The following is a 15,411-nucleotide window of genomic DNA, read 5'->3' on the forward strand; positions in this document are numbered from 1 at the left end:
TTAAAGTGTAACTGGGTTAAGGCTGCTGACAATTGGATTCACCCCGACCACTCTGTGAAATGTGTCAAAGCCATTCTGATTACTTCTATTGGTGCTAATTAGGTTTGGGCTTCATTTTATGACACATTAGCTCTTTGATGTATTAGCATGGCAGATTGAATAAGGGCTAATGCATTTTGTGCTAGGCTCTTTGAAACATGAGACTCCCGTTTCACTTTTTGTAGTGATGCATTATTTTCAAACAGATATTTTGAACAATTCTTGGCAGACATAGTAAAACCTTGTAACTAATTCCAATCATATTGATGATTGAAATAATACAATTTGGTAAAGATTAACGTCTGTACTATACGGAGCCCTAAAGGGACATGGTGGTGGAAAAACATGAAATTGGAGGAAACAAATCGATTTAAAAATTTTTGTGTTTATTTGCAAAACTTTTGTATTCCCTGAGAAACTTTGCTCAAAAATTCTCGGGGGAACGCAAAATATTTGAGAGAAGGCAAAAACATTGTCCCTTAGGGAACTCCGTAGACCTACTCTAACATGGAAACTTGAAAAGTTTGGGGTCAATGGAAACATTTTTTTTAAATTCAGCATTACATTTATAATGTTACAAAAGATTTCCATTTCAAATAAATGCTGTTCTTTTGAACTTTCTATTCGTCAAAGATTCCTGCATGTATCACGGTTTCCTCAAAACAATTAAGCAGCACAACTGGATTCAACATTGATGATTGCTGAAGGATCATGTGACACTAAAGACTGCAGTAATGACTGCTGCTTTGCCATAATAAAATAAAATAAAGAGTAAAATTTCACAATATTACTGTTTTACTGTATTTATGATCAAAAACATTCACCCTTCGTGAGCAACATAGACTGCAGTAACTCTTTCAAAAGAGTTACTGCAGACCCCCTCTTTCAAAAATATTAAATAATAATCATACTGACACCCAAACATCTGAATGTAGTGTTGTAATAATCCCTTGCATCTTGCCTTTGCACAGTCTATTATGAAAGTTCTGGAGAACCCAACAAGTTGGAACGCCTTCCGCACTGCTGGAGGCTTTAACGGGCTGCTTTCCGTTGTGGTGGACATGGAAGGATCCCTGCTGGAAGCCCCAACTGGAATATGGGCCTCACTGAGCCGCCAGAGCCTTGTTGAGCTGCTTCTCCTCACCCTGCACACCATCGCTGTTGCGGTGCACGTGCATCCGGTCAACGGACACTTTTTTCACACAACCGGAGTCTGCGAGAGGCTGGGTGAAGCTTTGCTACAGCTAGGTTGTTTTCAGAGAGGGGTCTCTGTGGAAACAGACAAAAACAGCTCAGACTTCAGAAGTTTCCAGGAGTTTGTGGACGCAGTGGAGAGGCCAGAGCCCCAGTTGCCATCACCTTTAGGAGACTGTGTTAAGCTGCTGGAATTCCTGGAGCAGTTTGCTACTGGTGTGAGCTTGGCTGCAGATCCATGCACTGGCTTGCAGGAGAATAATCATGCTGGTGAGAGTCAGATCACAGTCTCAGGTCAGAGGATAAGGGAGCCATCCAATGAGAAGGAGTTGTTGAGTCGCACTGAGGCCGCAAGTTTGTCTTTGGTATCAACAGATTCTGGGAGGTAGGTACTCTCAATTAACTTTTATCTATGATTAGATATTATATTATAGCTGTTAAGATAGCTGTTTTAAATAATATAAAAAACATAAAAATGGCTGTACAGCATTACAGTAATTTGCTATAGATTTGCTGTTGTCATGAAAAGTCAGTAAATCAATACAGGGACAATTTCATCTTTGCATTATCTGTCTGTATATGATTGATAAACATGTCATTGTTTATTCAGGGTTTACTCTGACCTCACCATTCTTCATCCTGGAGCTGTTAAGCTGATCATGACTCTCCTGCCTAGTATTTACTGTCCCAGTGACCCTTGTGTAAGTAAAACCACAATCACAGTCACAGGATTGTGACTATAGATTTAGGATATAGGATACATACCTCAGACATAATTTGTATTTGGTGCAATGCCTAAAAGGCAAGATTGTTTTTTCTTTTTCTTAATTGTATTGAATTGTTTATATTGCACTATTGTTGAAGGCCTGAGCCTCAACCAAATGCATTTTAATGTACTAATTGTCTTTGACATTTGAATAAATGACCAATAAATAAACTTGAAACTTGAGATTAAACGAACAAACAAATAGTAAAGTTTACAATAATGGCCTACATTTTGTCCTATAGTTGTCTGATGAGCTGCAGCTGGCTGTGGCTCATCATGTGCAGACTCTGGTGAAGTCAGAGAGAAACAGGCAGATCATGTGTGAGTTTGGTCTGGTGTCCACACTGCTGACTCACTGCAAACATATCCTCATCGACAATTCCCATTCACTTCAGCTGCCCATTGTTCGGATCCTTGAGAAACTCGCTTCTCAGTCCATGGATCACAAGTGCCTGAGGTCAGCATATGTTTGCAGTTACCATGCTCATGCATTCCTCATGAAAAATGTTAAATTTACAATAGGATAAAACGTTTACATATTTTGTCTGCCATTACAATGGTGTACTTTTATCTTAGGCAGTTCCTGTGTCTTGGGGATCCTCTGATGTGTAGTGGAGAAAACCCGCTCTCTGTCTCCTGTGAAGAGGCCAACAGCACAAGTACAGTTCCTCCTTGTCCTTACAGACTTCCTTTTTGGATTACTTCCTGTTTCATGAAAAAAAAAAGCATTTGATCATATTGTTACATCAATTGTTTAAAGAGACGGTATTGATCTGTATTTCATATTATCTATCGCACAGACCAGACAAAAGAAGAGGATAACAGGAAATCCTTGAAAAAACCAATGAAAAGAAGTTTCAGTCTACTGAAAACCTCTTCAGACAGTGGGATGGCTGTTCCCCTTCATAGAATCATAAGTCTTGTCTCCATCACATCACCACGGTCCTTGCAGCCACACAAAATCTCCATTTCCCCTTCTTTTGTGGAGTTTGACATGACAGACAGTGGCTATGGGTAAGTGTTTGCAGATCGCTTTATAGACATACCAGTAGAGATTTGTGTCCTTTAAGGCAGTGATTGTCATTTCCAAAGGGAGAAAGGGGATGAGTTAAAATTATTTAAATTAATAATTAATATTTAATTAATAACTACTTATAATATTAATATATAAAGTAATATATTAATAATATAAAACCTGAACAACAACCCCCCCCCCCCCACACACACACACATTTTATATTGACTGACTATAAATTAATTTATTCATATGAATATTGTTAATTCAATCAATTCCTTTTGTGTTGGACAATATGGATCCTTTGAATCAAGATGGTTAAAAAACACTGCTTTAGGGGCTTTATCTAAAAATAAAATTATTAGTAATGAATTAAACTAATAAAAAGAAAAGTTTTGCACCAGCCGTTAAATTTACCATATCATTACCAAACGCAAGATGTCACTGGAAGTAAAACTACTGATATATAAATCTAGCATTATTTATTCTGCTAAATGACAAAAAAAACTTATTTTGTCTCCACAGGTGTTTGTTCCTGCCATCCCTTGCCACAGTGAAAGGTGTCAGTGCAGACTTTATCTCCACTGGAGGCTTGGGCACTGGTAAGAAATACTATAGACTTGTTGCATAAAAATAATAAGAGATTGAAATAAATACCCCATCTAAAATCACATGAGACATATAAGTACAACTAAAATTATTTTGGTATGACAATCTAATAAACTACCGGTAATAAAAGTTTGGTTCCAAACGGATTTATATGCTTCAGAAAGATCTGCTACCAGACACTTTTATAATATACATGAGACTGGTTCTTCTTTTATATCCTTTTTTTATTTCCACAGACTGCAGAGGCTTCCCTCCTTCAGCCGGCCTGTCTTTCTCCTGCTGGTTTATGATCTGTAGGTTCAGCTCGGCTTTTGAGTCCCACCCTGTGCGCCTGCTCACGGTAGTGCGCCACATGTCTCGTGCTGAGCAGCAGTTCAGCTGTCTGTCTGTCAGTATCTCTGAAGGCCACTTGGTGATCTCCACAGAGGAGGAAGCATATCAGTTCTTAGGTGAAATCTCACTTGAGATTACTTTTAATGTGCACTTTTTCCTACTAGCTTAGCCATGTCTTATTTATGGTATTTATTTTACTCTCCAGACATGATGGAGCCAGAGGTGCAGACTCCCAGCACGCTGCCGGCTTCAGTGCGGTTTAATTGTTCCAAACAGCTGATACCAGGCCAGTGGCACCAACTTTGTGTGGTTATGGCCAAAGAAATCAAGAAGAGATGTTTAGTCACTGTTTATCTGAATGCAACACCAATTGGAGCAGCAAAGGTTGGTGCAGGGAGTTTATTTAATAAATAGTTCTCCCAAAAATAATTTACAAAAAAAAATAGTTTCCAAAAATCACTTTCCTTTTGTTTAAAACATACTAGCTAAATATCACTGACATTCTCCTGTCGAACACAAATAGTGAATTTTTCGAAAATTTAATGAATGTTTGACTTAAATTACACTTTGCATAAATGTTGGATGTTTTGTTATATGAAGGATATATAAAAAAATAAATAGTTGAATCTGTTCGTTCTTTGAACAAAAGTTTTTGGTTGGTTAGATTAAAAAAGAAAAGAAAATCGTTTTTGAAAAGACACTCTTTTCAAAAACGATTTTCTTTTCTTTTTTAATCTAACCAACCAAAAACTCTTATAATTAATAAGGCTGCATTTATTTGATCAAAAATACAGTAAAATATTAATATTGTGAAATATTATTACAATTTAAAATATCTGTTTTCTATATTTATATATTTTAAATGTATTCCTGTGATGGGAAAGCTGAATTCTCAGCATCATTACTTCAGTGTCACATGATCCTTCAGAAATCATTCTAATATAATGATTTCGTGCTCAAATGGGAACAGAGTTGTGCAAAAGAAATGTGTGGAAGTAGTTGTAATGCATTTATTTTCAGGATTCTTTGATTATTATAAAATTTTAAAGAACAGCATTTATTTGAAATAGAAATCTTTTGTGACATTTAAGTTCGATTTACTGACACTTTTGATAAATTTAATTCGCCCTTGCAGAAATTAATTTATTCAGTAAAAATTCTTACTGACCCCAAACTTTGGAACGGAATGAGTAAATGATGACAGAATTGTAATTTTTGGGGTAACCTGTTCCTATAATGACCTACTGTAGCTCAAACAGTAGAGAATGGAGCTTGCAATGTCGAGGTCATAGGTTCAATTCTCTGTATTCAGGGTATACATTTCTTCAGGTTATGAATAGCCAGTCACTTAGGATAAAAGCTTCTGCCAAAATGTATGTTTACCTTGTGTTTACCATGTAAGTAGTCCCAATGCTAACATGTTGTTAAAAACGCTCTTTTTGCAGATTAAGTACATTAAGCCGTTTCCTGGTCAGTCCATCTCAATGGATCCCTCTGCAGTCATTGACGTGTGTGGGATAATTGGAACTCCATCTTTATGGAAACAGCATGCAGCTCTGGTCTGGCGTGTCGGTCCTACATACTTGTTCGAGGAAGTTCTGAGTTCTGATCAGGTGGAGACTATTTATGGGCAAGGCACCAAATACATTGGCAACTACCTTGCTCTCAATGTTCAAGGTGAGAAAGTTTGCTTCTCTTTGTCCAAAAATAGTTTAGAATTTGATGGGAATCTGTATTCACACAAGTACATATGTTTAATAGGAGGTGAGACAGACAGTGCAATGTCCCAAAATAGGATGGTCTCCCCAGAGAGGATTTCCTTTGCAATAAACACAGCGGTTTCCACCATGACAACAGTAGTAGATATTAGAGACCAGTACAATGAGGTGGACTGTCGCCTTATAGCCAAAGAGGTGCTTTTTTCCCCATTAAATCATGGATTTAATTATTTTGATGAATAAATCATGATTGATTCTTCTATTATTATTTTGATCACAGATGGGGATTACGTCACGTGATCACTCTACTCCTGTTTTCCTGGCTCATAATATCAGCAAACACCTCAGTGGAACTGCCCGGACGATTGGGGCAGCCCTGGTTGGTTGTTTTGGTAAAAAGCACAAGCCTACTAGCTACTGCTCTAAAGTGCTTACTGTAAGACAAGACTGCAGCATTTGTTTATGTAGTAAACTTCTGATTTGAGGCAGATTTTACTCTTTTATTTCCAGGTGTAAGGACGTTCAAGTCATTCAGTGCTGCTAGTAGCTTCCAGTATATTGGTGGCCCTTCTGCCATTCTGAGTTTGGTGGCGATGGCCTCAGATGATGGATCCTTGTATGCTGCTGTCAAAGTTCTGCTCTCGGTTTTAGAGACAAATCCTGTGATGGAGAAGGAGATGAAGCGTACTAATGGCTACAAGGTAGTGCTGTCAATTAAAAGCAAGTTAAGACTTTACAGTATTACAAATCCAAGCTGCAGATTTGATTTGTTTTGTGTTGTCAGCTCTTGTCCTTCCTGCTGAAGATGAAGTCTCAGCTGATCAGCTTCAGGATTTTTCAGCTCGTTCTGTCTATAGTGGGCACAATGGAGCTGGGCATTGTCACTACTCGTATCCCAAACATCAGCGCTTTCCAGGACGTCCTCTGTGACTTTGAGGTAAGTTTTATATATGTGTGATGTATGTTTCTTCACAGCTACAATATTATCTGCTTTGGTGAATGCAGTAGCTTTCTGAATGAATTTTAATGAATTTTGATAGAGTTGTTCAGTCATGATGTCAATTTGTAGACTAACCCAGAAGGCTGACTTGCTGTCTCTATAAAAAGCTGGTCATGGCTTAGTCACTTAGAAATTCACTTTTTAGAGCTAGCTAGATGCTAGCATGTTTTCCATATGTGATCACATGGATTTCACATGGGAACTGTTCCAAAACCACATGTTTCAAATGCGCAAAGTATGTGTTTCACATGTCTTTCACATGTGTCCACGTTTATTTTTGCACTTGTGAAATTCGTGGTTGTGGTTTTCTGTAAGGGTGAAAATAACACTACTTTCTGCATGCAAAACAAGGATGCAAGAGTGCATGCTTGATTAATGATGTGCAATTAAGCTGACAACTCTTATCGGTCTTATGTTGGCAATGCACACTACCATTTAAAAGTTTTTTTGAGTCTGTAAAGTGTTTTTGAAAGAAGTATCTTTGGCTCAACATGGGTGCATTTATTTGGTAAAAAAAAATATAATCATTCTAATAGGCTGATTTGCTCCTCAGGAATATTTATTATTTATTAGTTTTATCAATGTTGAAAACAGCTGTGCTGCCTAATATTTTTGTAGAAACAATTATACAAATTTTTACAGTATTTATTTGAAATCTAAATATTTTTGTCACATTATAAATGTCTTTACTGTTACTTTTGATCAATTGAATGCATCCTTGCTGAATAAAAATATTAATTTCTTTAAAAAAACAACAACAAAATCTTGCTGACCCCAAACCTTTTAATGGTAGTTTACATTTTTAAAGCACATAGCAGTTGCAAAAGTCAGATTTGAGATATGATGCATGTGTGCATAATTAATGTTGTAGAGAAATCTCTCATCAAGCAATGTTAAACACAGACCATATTTTACCGCCATTCTAAAAACCCATAGGAGAATTTAGAGGGAACCCATGACTCAAATTATAATTCTCTTTGTTTTAGGACAACAAGCTTAGCAGCTATGTTGTTTTGCAAAACTTGAAATTGCAAAAGGATTGTCATTCAAGAAACGACAGCAACTTTTTGCTTAAATCATAAGAAGTTTCTTTCATATTGTTTCTGTAGGTGTGGCAGAATGCTCCAGAAAATCTTGACATTTGTGTTTTAAATCATTTTGCTGATATCCTGAAGTCAAGGTACGTTGTTGGCTACTGATGTCAAGTTGTTGTGAGTTCATATTTAGTTTGCAGAATAAAGTGATGTGAAACCCATGGTCCACTTCCTGTTTTTCAACCATGCATAAACCTTGTTACTGGAAACATGCTGTTTGCTGTGTATACGTGTGTCTGATGGCGAGTTTGTTTCCAGTGGGAGTCAAAAGAATGCTGAAGTCATGCACATACTCAACATGATGAGCAAACTCCTGATCCTCTTGCATGATCCAAGTGTGACACGCAGGAAGGTGTCAGTCATCTGTACCATCATCAAATCCCTCCTCGAGGAACATTTCAACACCACAGACATCAAGAGGCATGTCTGTTAACTTTTACAGGCTCATTTTAAATTGAATCCTTTGTTTCAGCTCAATTTTCATGACAATTTTGTGGAAAATCGCTTTAACGCACCAAATGAATAAAAAAAGTCACTCAGTGTGATATCTTGACATTTTTGTTTGTTCAATCAGGCTTGGACTCTTCTTAGTTCATAGTCTTTTGCCTCCTACTTTAAACGAGAAAAGCACTTTCTCTGATTTGGATTTTGATGATCAATCACAAGGTACAAATTTTTTGCAATAAACGTTCATTGTGTTCATGATTTTAAATTTGTGCTCTACTCCAAAATCTTGACTTTTGAATGAGGCTCACTCCTCACATGGTCTTTAAACTCTTTGTGGCTCTAGGGTGGAGTCAGACTCCTGGGAGATCAGTTTGGATCAGGAACCAGTTGCTCTCAATGCTGTCTTCTCTAGTCATCCCAAACACTTCTAGCATGTGAGTCAAGTTTAGCACTGTAACAACGACAACTCTTGCTCTCTTTATCCTTGTTTACGTGATCCCATCGACGCATATCTTGAATTCTAAATCCGTTCTCAAATGTTTTTCAAATGGTAGTAACCAGGAAGAAGTGTTCTTCGCACTGGGGTCGGATTGGTTTCTCCTCTTCTTACAGGGTCACATCCACACTATCACAGTGCTGCTGGTTCTCACATTGCTTAGTCACTTTCTGTCGTATCCGAACATCCTGAGCAAGTTTAGAGAAGGTGTGTCACCAGGAACTTTGGTGGAGACCATGGAGATGCCTACCATTATTACAGGTACTGTATTTCTGGATGGAATTTCAAAAGTGTCCATTAATGTGGTTGTATCTGACTATTTAAAAAAATGTAATAAAATATAGATCTTTTTGATTTTGCCATTTTCCTCTAGATAATTTGAAGTCTCGCTCATGGTCGTTTGAATGTTTGAGCTGTATCTGCCCAGGGTTTGAAGTCCTGCTGAAGCTTCTTGTCAGCCATATCCACCTGCCTCAAATTTATGGAGCTCTAGCTGCACTGCTTATAGGAAAATCTGATTTCCAGGTTCCTGCTGGACAGGTAGTGCTCGCATTGCCTAATTGTCTCATGTGACAAAATATATTGTATTGGCATGTGTATTTATTTGTGATGGTTAAATGACCTACTCCCCTATCTGTTTATTTGATGTCTTTCATCATTATAATGAATTTTAGGAAGATTTATACTTGTGCTTTGTCCTTTGGATGGCAGGTTGATATTGACGTGATGCTTCAGAGTTTGATTGACAGCTGCAGTGGATCTGAGGGCTTTCAACTATGTGCAGATGCAGCTTGTGTCCTTTTAGAGTTGATTAAGATTATCATTACTAAGGTAAGTGTGTCTAAATTGCTAAATGTATTGGCATAAGATAACATGACATGGACATAACATGTTACAGCATAGGATAGCAGTTTCTACATACAAAATGAGGTATTTTACCACCTAGTGTTCAAAAAGGCAATACTAAAATAGACTTGCAGACAGTTGCATGTCTGCTGGATGTAATATTACATAACATATTATCTGAGTGGCAGTTTGCATGATTACTGTATTTGCAAACAGGTTGCATAATCCATTCATTGCATAGTCATTGATGCAATACCAGTAAATCAAGTTTTTTCTCATGTTGTGTATGTCCATTTCTCTAATAAGCCTGTTACAGAAAGTGCCGATGGCTGGGAAGTCCATTACCCAGGTAGTGTGATGCAGTTCCTCTGCCTGGTGAACAGTTTGTTCCCTCAAGATCCTCTCTGGACCTCCCCTGATTTCCTCAGTTCACTGGCCAGTGCTGTTTTCCCCTTTGAAACCCCTGAGGTGAGATTTTTGGGGACTGTACCGTACATTTTCTGTGCAACATTAAAATATACCCAAGAGACATTTTATTGCCCCATTGGCAAGCATTTTACAGAAGTGATATTCTTCTTCTTATCTTCTCATACAGAACACTACAGGTGCCCAGGGAATCAAAGAAAGTGGCGATGCGTTGGGGGAGCCCCCCTTGCTTCGCCCATCCCACCCAGGCAGGAAACAGGTGTGTGACTTCATCCGCATCCTCTTGATGGACAGCCTCATTAACATCCCTGCCAAAGACGGCCATCATCCTTTAATACAACTGCTAGAGGTGAGGGATGTCAAATATTGACATTTATTAAATCAAACTTTTGTTTTTAGTGCTGGGCAACGATTAATCGCGATTAATTGTATCCCAAATAAAAGTTTGTGTGCAACTTATACATGCATATGTGTGTATTTATATATACAAAATAATTATACACAGTATGCACACACATTCTATAAACACAAACTTTTATTTTGGATGTGATTAATCATTGCCCAGCACTATATATATATATTTTTTTTTAAACATAATTATGTATCTATAAATCATTTATAAATTATAAATTCTAGAAATATTATTATCATTATTATTATGATTATGATGTTAATGATGATTATTATTAATTAGCATTGTTAGAAAAAAGTAAAATAAATTATAAATAAATGTAATAAGAATTTATGTATCATTTATTTTATATATATATAATTTTATACATTATATTATTACATACATTTAATAATAAAAGCTGCTACTTTTGTAATGCAGGAGTCACATCTGAGCTGTTAAAGCAGCATCTGATGCGGTGTATAATATCTTTCCTCCATAAGGTGCCACTCTTTGCTCAGTTTTGATGATGAGATGCGCATTACTGCTCACTGGAGGACGATAACTACGGTTTATACAGTCTAGCCAGTAGTGCCCTTGTGGACTATAGTGAAGCCATTATTTTAACATTCTGAAGGTTTGTTTTTAGTTTTCCCCAGATGGTGTTTGTCAAGAGCAGAGGCAGAGCTTTCAGACTGAACTCCTGGAGTTTATGATGGACATCATCCACATGACAGGACAGGAAGAGGGCCAGTCTACACATGTGGCCAGAGATGGTAAAATATATCAGACACCAAATAAAAATGCTTTTAATGAATTTGTTGATTGTCAGAATTTTTTTTCATCTTTTTGGAAGAAATTATATTTGAAAAATAAGCAAGGTTTTAAGGGTGCATTTATACCGCTCCACTAAATTCTCCTAAGATCCATCCAAGTCCAAGCTGGAAGGAAAACCTGCCGTTTTAGTTGAGAATGTGGCGTTCTTCAGTAAAAAGCTAGTGGAAAAACTCTACTCTGGCATGTTCGTGGTGGAACCAGAGAACCTCTTGGTCTTCATGGTTGAACAGATAGCAGTGGTGAGTTTATCTTCTGATTTCACTTATACCGTATTATTGTTTTAAGCCTAGACACACCTGTAATTTACAGTGCATGTTTGTACTGACGCCAGGCACTGGAGAGAGGTCCAGGTAATCGGGAGATAACGGTCAGCATTCTGTACAAAAGCTTGAACCGGGCCCTGCTCTACTTCCTGTCTCGATCCAGACAGACTCAAGCTGAGCAGGAACTCATTATTCAAACACTTCAGGTTTTGCAGCAGCACTGGGATGTGATCATGGCAACATACAATGCCAATGTCCACTTCATCAACTGTCTCATGCACTGCCTCGTCCTTATACGCTCTGGCAGGTGGGTTTCATTGTTAGTAATAATCAAATAGTTGTCACTTTCCACTAATTTGTTTGTTCTTTTGGTGAAAAATTACACATCTCATTCTATTTTCACAATTTTTGCAATTTCTTTGGTTATTGAATGATTATTTTTGGTTATTGTTCTTGTATTTAGGGAAAATATAAGGTTTATATAACTACGATGGTAAAAAGAAGCATGATGTCCGCGCACTGCAAATAACAGCTCCAAACTACTTTTGATAGAAGTCTTTATTTAGAGGCCACAATCTCTCATAATCCATAATCAATGCTTTTGGTTTTCTAATAAATAAATACAAATTTATAAACCAGGTGTTTTGACATTAGATAAACTGTATGTTATCCAATATTTTGATAACAGGGTTGCAAAATCTCCTTTTAAAAATATATAACAAAACAGCTAATACAGTATTTTGTTTGAGCAACATTTTCCTCTAGTCAAGAACATCCTTTCACTGATCATTTTCTGAATAAGTCAAATATTACAGAATTTCCTCTCTTTTTATTACTGTCTTTTAGCTTTCTTGAAGGCTTTGGATGTGAAGTCCATAAAAAACCCTCAAGAAACATCTGGAGGCATCTTTTCCCACACAAGAACAGCCGGGTGATGTCGCAGACCAATGTCACTGATTCAGCAGAAGGTTCATTCACTCACTCACTCACTCACTCACTCACTCACTCACTCACTCACTCACTCACTCAGTCACTCACTCACCTACTCACTCACTCACTCACTCACTCACTCACTCACTCACCTATTCACTCACTCACTAACCTACTCACTCACTCACTCACCTACTCACCTATTCACTCACTCACTCACTCACTCACTCACTCACCTACTCACCTATTCACTCACCCACTAACCTACTCACTCACTCACTCACTCACCTACTCACCTATTCACTCACCCACTAACCTACTCACTCACTCACTCACTCACCTACTCACCTATTCACTCACTCACTAACCTACTCACTCACTCACTCACTCACCTACTCACCTATTCACTCACTCACTAACCTACTCACTCACTCACTCACCTACTCACCTATTCACTCACCCACTAACCTACTCACTCACTCACTCACTCACCTACTCACCTATTCACCCACTCACTAACCTACTCACTCACTCACCTACTCACCTATTCACTCACCCACTAACCTACTCACTCACTCACTCACCTACTCACCTATTCACTCACTCACTAACCTACTCACTCACTCACTCACCTATTCACTCACTCACTAACCTACTCACTCACTCACTCACTCACCTACTCACCTATTCACTCACTCACTCACTCACCTACTCACCTACCCACTAACCTACTCACTCACTCACTCACTCACCTACTCACCTATTCACTCACCCACTAACCTACTCACTCACTCACTCACTCACCTACTCACCTATTCACTCACTCACTAACCTACTCACTCACTCACTCACTCACTCACTCACCTACTCACCTATTCACTCACTCACTAACCTACTCACTCACTCACTCACCTACTCACCTATTCACTCACCCACTAACCTACTCACTCACTCACTCACTCACCTACTCACCTATTCACTCACTCACTAACCTACTCACTCACTCACCTACTCACCTATTCACTCACCCACTAACCTACTCACTCACTCACTCACCTACTCACCTATTCACTCACTCACTAACCTACTCACTCACTCACTCACCTACTCACCTATTCACTCACTCACTAACCTACTCACTCACTCACTCACTCACCTACTCACCTATTCACTCACTCACTCACTCACTCACTCACTCACCTACTCACCTACTCACTCACCTACTCACTCACTCACTCACCTACTCACTCACTCACTCACTCACCTACTCACTCACTCACTAACCTACTCACTCACTCACTCACTCACTCACTCACTCACTCACCTACTCACTCACTCACTAACCTACTCACTCACTCACTCACTCACCTACTCACTCACTCACTCACTCACTCACTCACTCACTCACTCACCTACCTTCCTTCCTTTAATTTGATATCTGCCAGGCTCATGAGTAAAATGAAACGTTTTGAATATGCGTGTGATCCTTGTAGTGGAGTCAGAGCTGATGATGCTTGTGGAAAACACCTGGAGTAAAGTCATGCAGGAGCGGAGACAGGCGCTGGAGGAGGCCTACAAAATCGACCTGTCCGCTAAGCCGGCTGGCAAGGAGGGCCAGGTCTCTATGGGTGATGTGAGCCCTCTGTGGGAGGAGACGGCAACGAAAGCTTGGCAGCTCTTTATAGGTCAGTCACTACTACTTGTGTGTCAACATTTGAGATTACTGTCAGCTTTCTTATTTTGATCCTCTTGCTTTAGTTTCGGTTGTATTTGACTGACATGACAGAGGAGAATACACATGAATTCTACAGTATATTGTATGCTGCAAAAGTAGTAAAGATTTTCCTGCATTTTCTCTCAGATTCTCAAAAGAAAAAAGCAAATAATGTTCATCAGAAGAGGGCAGGACTTCTCAGCAGTGCATTACAATCTGTTCAGAAGAGGTTTGGGAAGGATTCAGCCGGCAGTACTGAGGTAGGGCAATCAAATTTGTTTTAACACAAATGTTTCTGTTGGATTCCAGTGCCTTGATATGATACATGTCCAGAACAACTTTGGACAGACGGTGACTTTTTGTGAGTGGTTTAGTCAATGATAATTCCTTCACATGGTGCCCTCACACCGTCCCAATGTCACCGCAACCGGACGCCACCACCTACCCTGTGGCTCTGTCTCAATCCTGTCTCTAAATCAATTTGGATTATTGCAGCTGAGTACACCTCAGTGGGCAATGTAATTGATATTTGTTAATTTTTTCCATGGGAACACTCACTAGAACATTGCGTTTGCTGTTGAAGGTTAAAGACGCTGTTATTGTTGTTTTTCCCCCCCGAAAACGCAGCCCACATCATTAGTTCCCACCACTGAAGACGTCGCCATCTGGAAAAGGATGCACAGAGATATTACTCAGGCACAAGGGCATGAAATTGCTGTTTCTTTGCAACTGCTGCTATCTCCGTCTCCGCGTCAGAAACAGGGGGCGGTAATTATAGGCAGTCCCGATCCGATGAAAACATCCATTTTCTGTTACTCTGTATCATATCAGTTTGTGACAGCCTATCAGCTGTCTTGATGAATTGTTCTCCTCAGAAACGTGCTGCCTAAAATTTGCTGTGAGTTTTGTGGATTCTGAATTTCTCCTGAAAAGTCATTGTCTTGTGGCACATCATGTGGTACACACATACTTCAGATCATCATACTTAAATTCCTATGAGTTTTGATAGAAAGTTAACTTTAGCTCATAACAGAAAAATCAAGATTCACCTAATTAATGAGATTTTTTAGTTGCTCAACTAATAGTAATTTTTACTCTAAACGCAGAATATGCTATTACAAACAGTATTATAAATCAGTGACAATTATTTCACTGCTACATTCACATACTCTTAAATATTAAACCTTTTCTTAGGTGTTTTATGAAAATGTGACTAAGATAACGCTTTGGAATTTATCTCTTATTTATTATTTATTTTCACATTTTTATTTGACATATATATCGTTAATGCAT

The 15,411-nt window shown here is 38.5% G+C and overlaps 1 protein-coding gene across 5 annotated transcripts in view; it reads left to right on the plus strand.

Annotated features, from left to right (window-relative positions):
• The window catches only part of wdfy4 (WDFY family member 4), a 46,879-nt gene that overhangs the window by 8,073 nt on the left and 23,395 nt on the right, over window positions 1–15,411 (plus strand). For all 5 annotated transcript variants that reach the window (XM_077236744.1, XM_077236745.1, XM_077236741.1 and 2 more), the window contains exons 12-39: window positions 1,011–1,618; window positions 1,844–1,934; window positions 2,242–2,456; window positions 2,576–2,658; window positions 2,800–3,013; window positions 3,540–3,616; window positions 3,860–4,072; window positions 4,162–4,340; window positions 5,402–5,633; window positions 5,718–5,869; window positions 5,955–6,066; window positions 6,185–6,375; window positions 6,459–6,611; window positions 7,784–7,854; window positions 8,027–8,188; window positions 8,343–8,434; window positions 8,559–8,649; window positions 8,770–8,972; window positions 9,085–9,251; window positions 9,423–9,542; window positions 9,864–10,025; window positions 10,153–10,332; window positions 11,024–11,150; window positions 11,299–11,450; window positions 11,543–11,781; window positions 12,321–12,442; window positions 13,898–14,089; window positions 14,266–14,378. In XM_077236744.1, coding sequence (XP_077092859.1) covers window positions 1,011–1,618; window positions 1,844–1,934; window positions 2,242–2,456; window positions 2,576–2,658; window positions 2,800–3,013; window positions 3,540–3,616; window positions 3,860–4,072; window positions 4,162–4,340; window positions 5,402–5,633; window positions 5,718–5,869; window positions 5,955–6,066; window positions 6,185–6,375; window positions 6,459–6,611; window positions 7,784–7,854; window positions 8,027–8,188; window positions 8,343–8,434; window positions 8,559–8,649; window positions 8,770–8,972; window positions 9,085–9,251; window positions 9,423–9,542; window positions 9,864–10,025; window positions 10,153–10,332; window positions 11,024–11,150; window positions 11,299–11,450; window positions 11,543–11,781; window positions 12,321–12,442; window positions 13,898–14,089; window positions 14,266–14,378 — 4,713 coding nt within the window. The remainder of the gene's footprint in view (window positions 1–1,010; window positions 1,619–1,843; window positions 1,935–2,241; window positions 2,457–2,575; window positions 2,659–2,799; window positions 3,014–3,539; window positions 3,617–3,859; window positions 4,073–4,161; window positions 4,341–5,401; window positions 5,634–5,717; window positions 5,870–5,954; window positions 6,067–6,184; window positions 6,376–6,458; window positions 6,612–7,783; window positions 7,855–8,026; window positions 8,189–8,342; window positions 8,435–8,558; window positions 8,650–8,769; window positions 8,973–9,084; window positions 9,252–9,422; window positions 9,543–9,863; window positions 10,026–10,152; window positions 10,333–11,023; window positions 11,151–11,298; window positions 11,451–11,542; window positions 11,782–12,320; window positions 12,443–13,897; window positions 14,090–14,265; window positions 14,379–15,411) is intronic.

Source organism: Siphateles boraxobius, unplaced genomic scaffold (assembly GCF_051911475.1).
Source record: "Siphateles boraxobius isolate OS27281-9 unplaced genomic scaffold, OSU_SipBor_1 20, whole genome shotgun sequence".
Taxonomy (NCBI): Eukaryota; Metazoa; Chordata; class Actinopteri; order Cypriniformes; family Leuciscidae; genus Siphateles; species Siphateles boraxobius.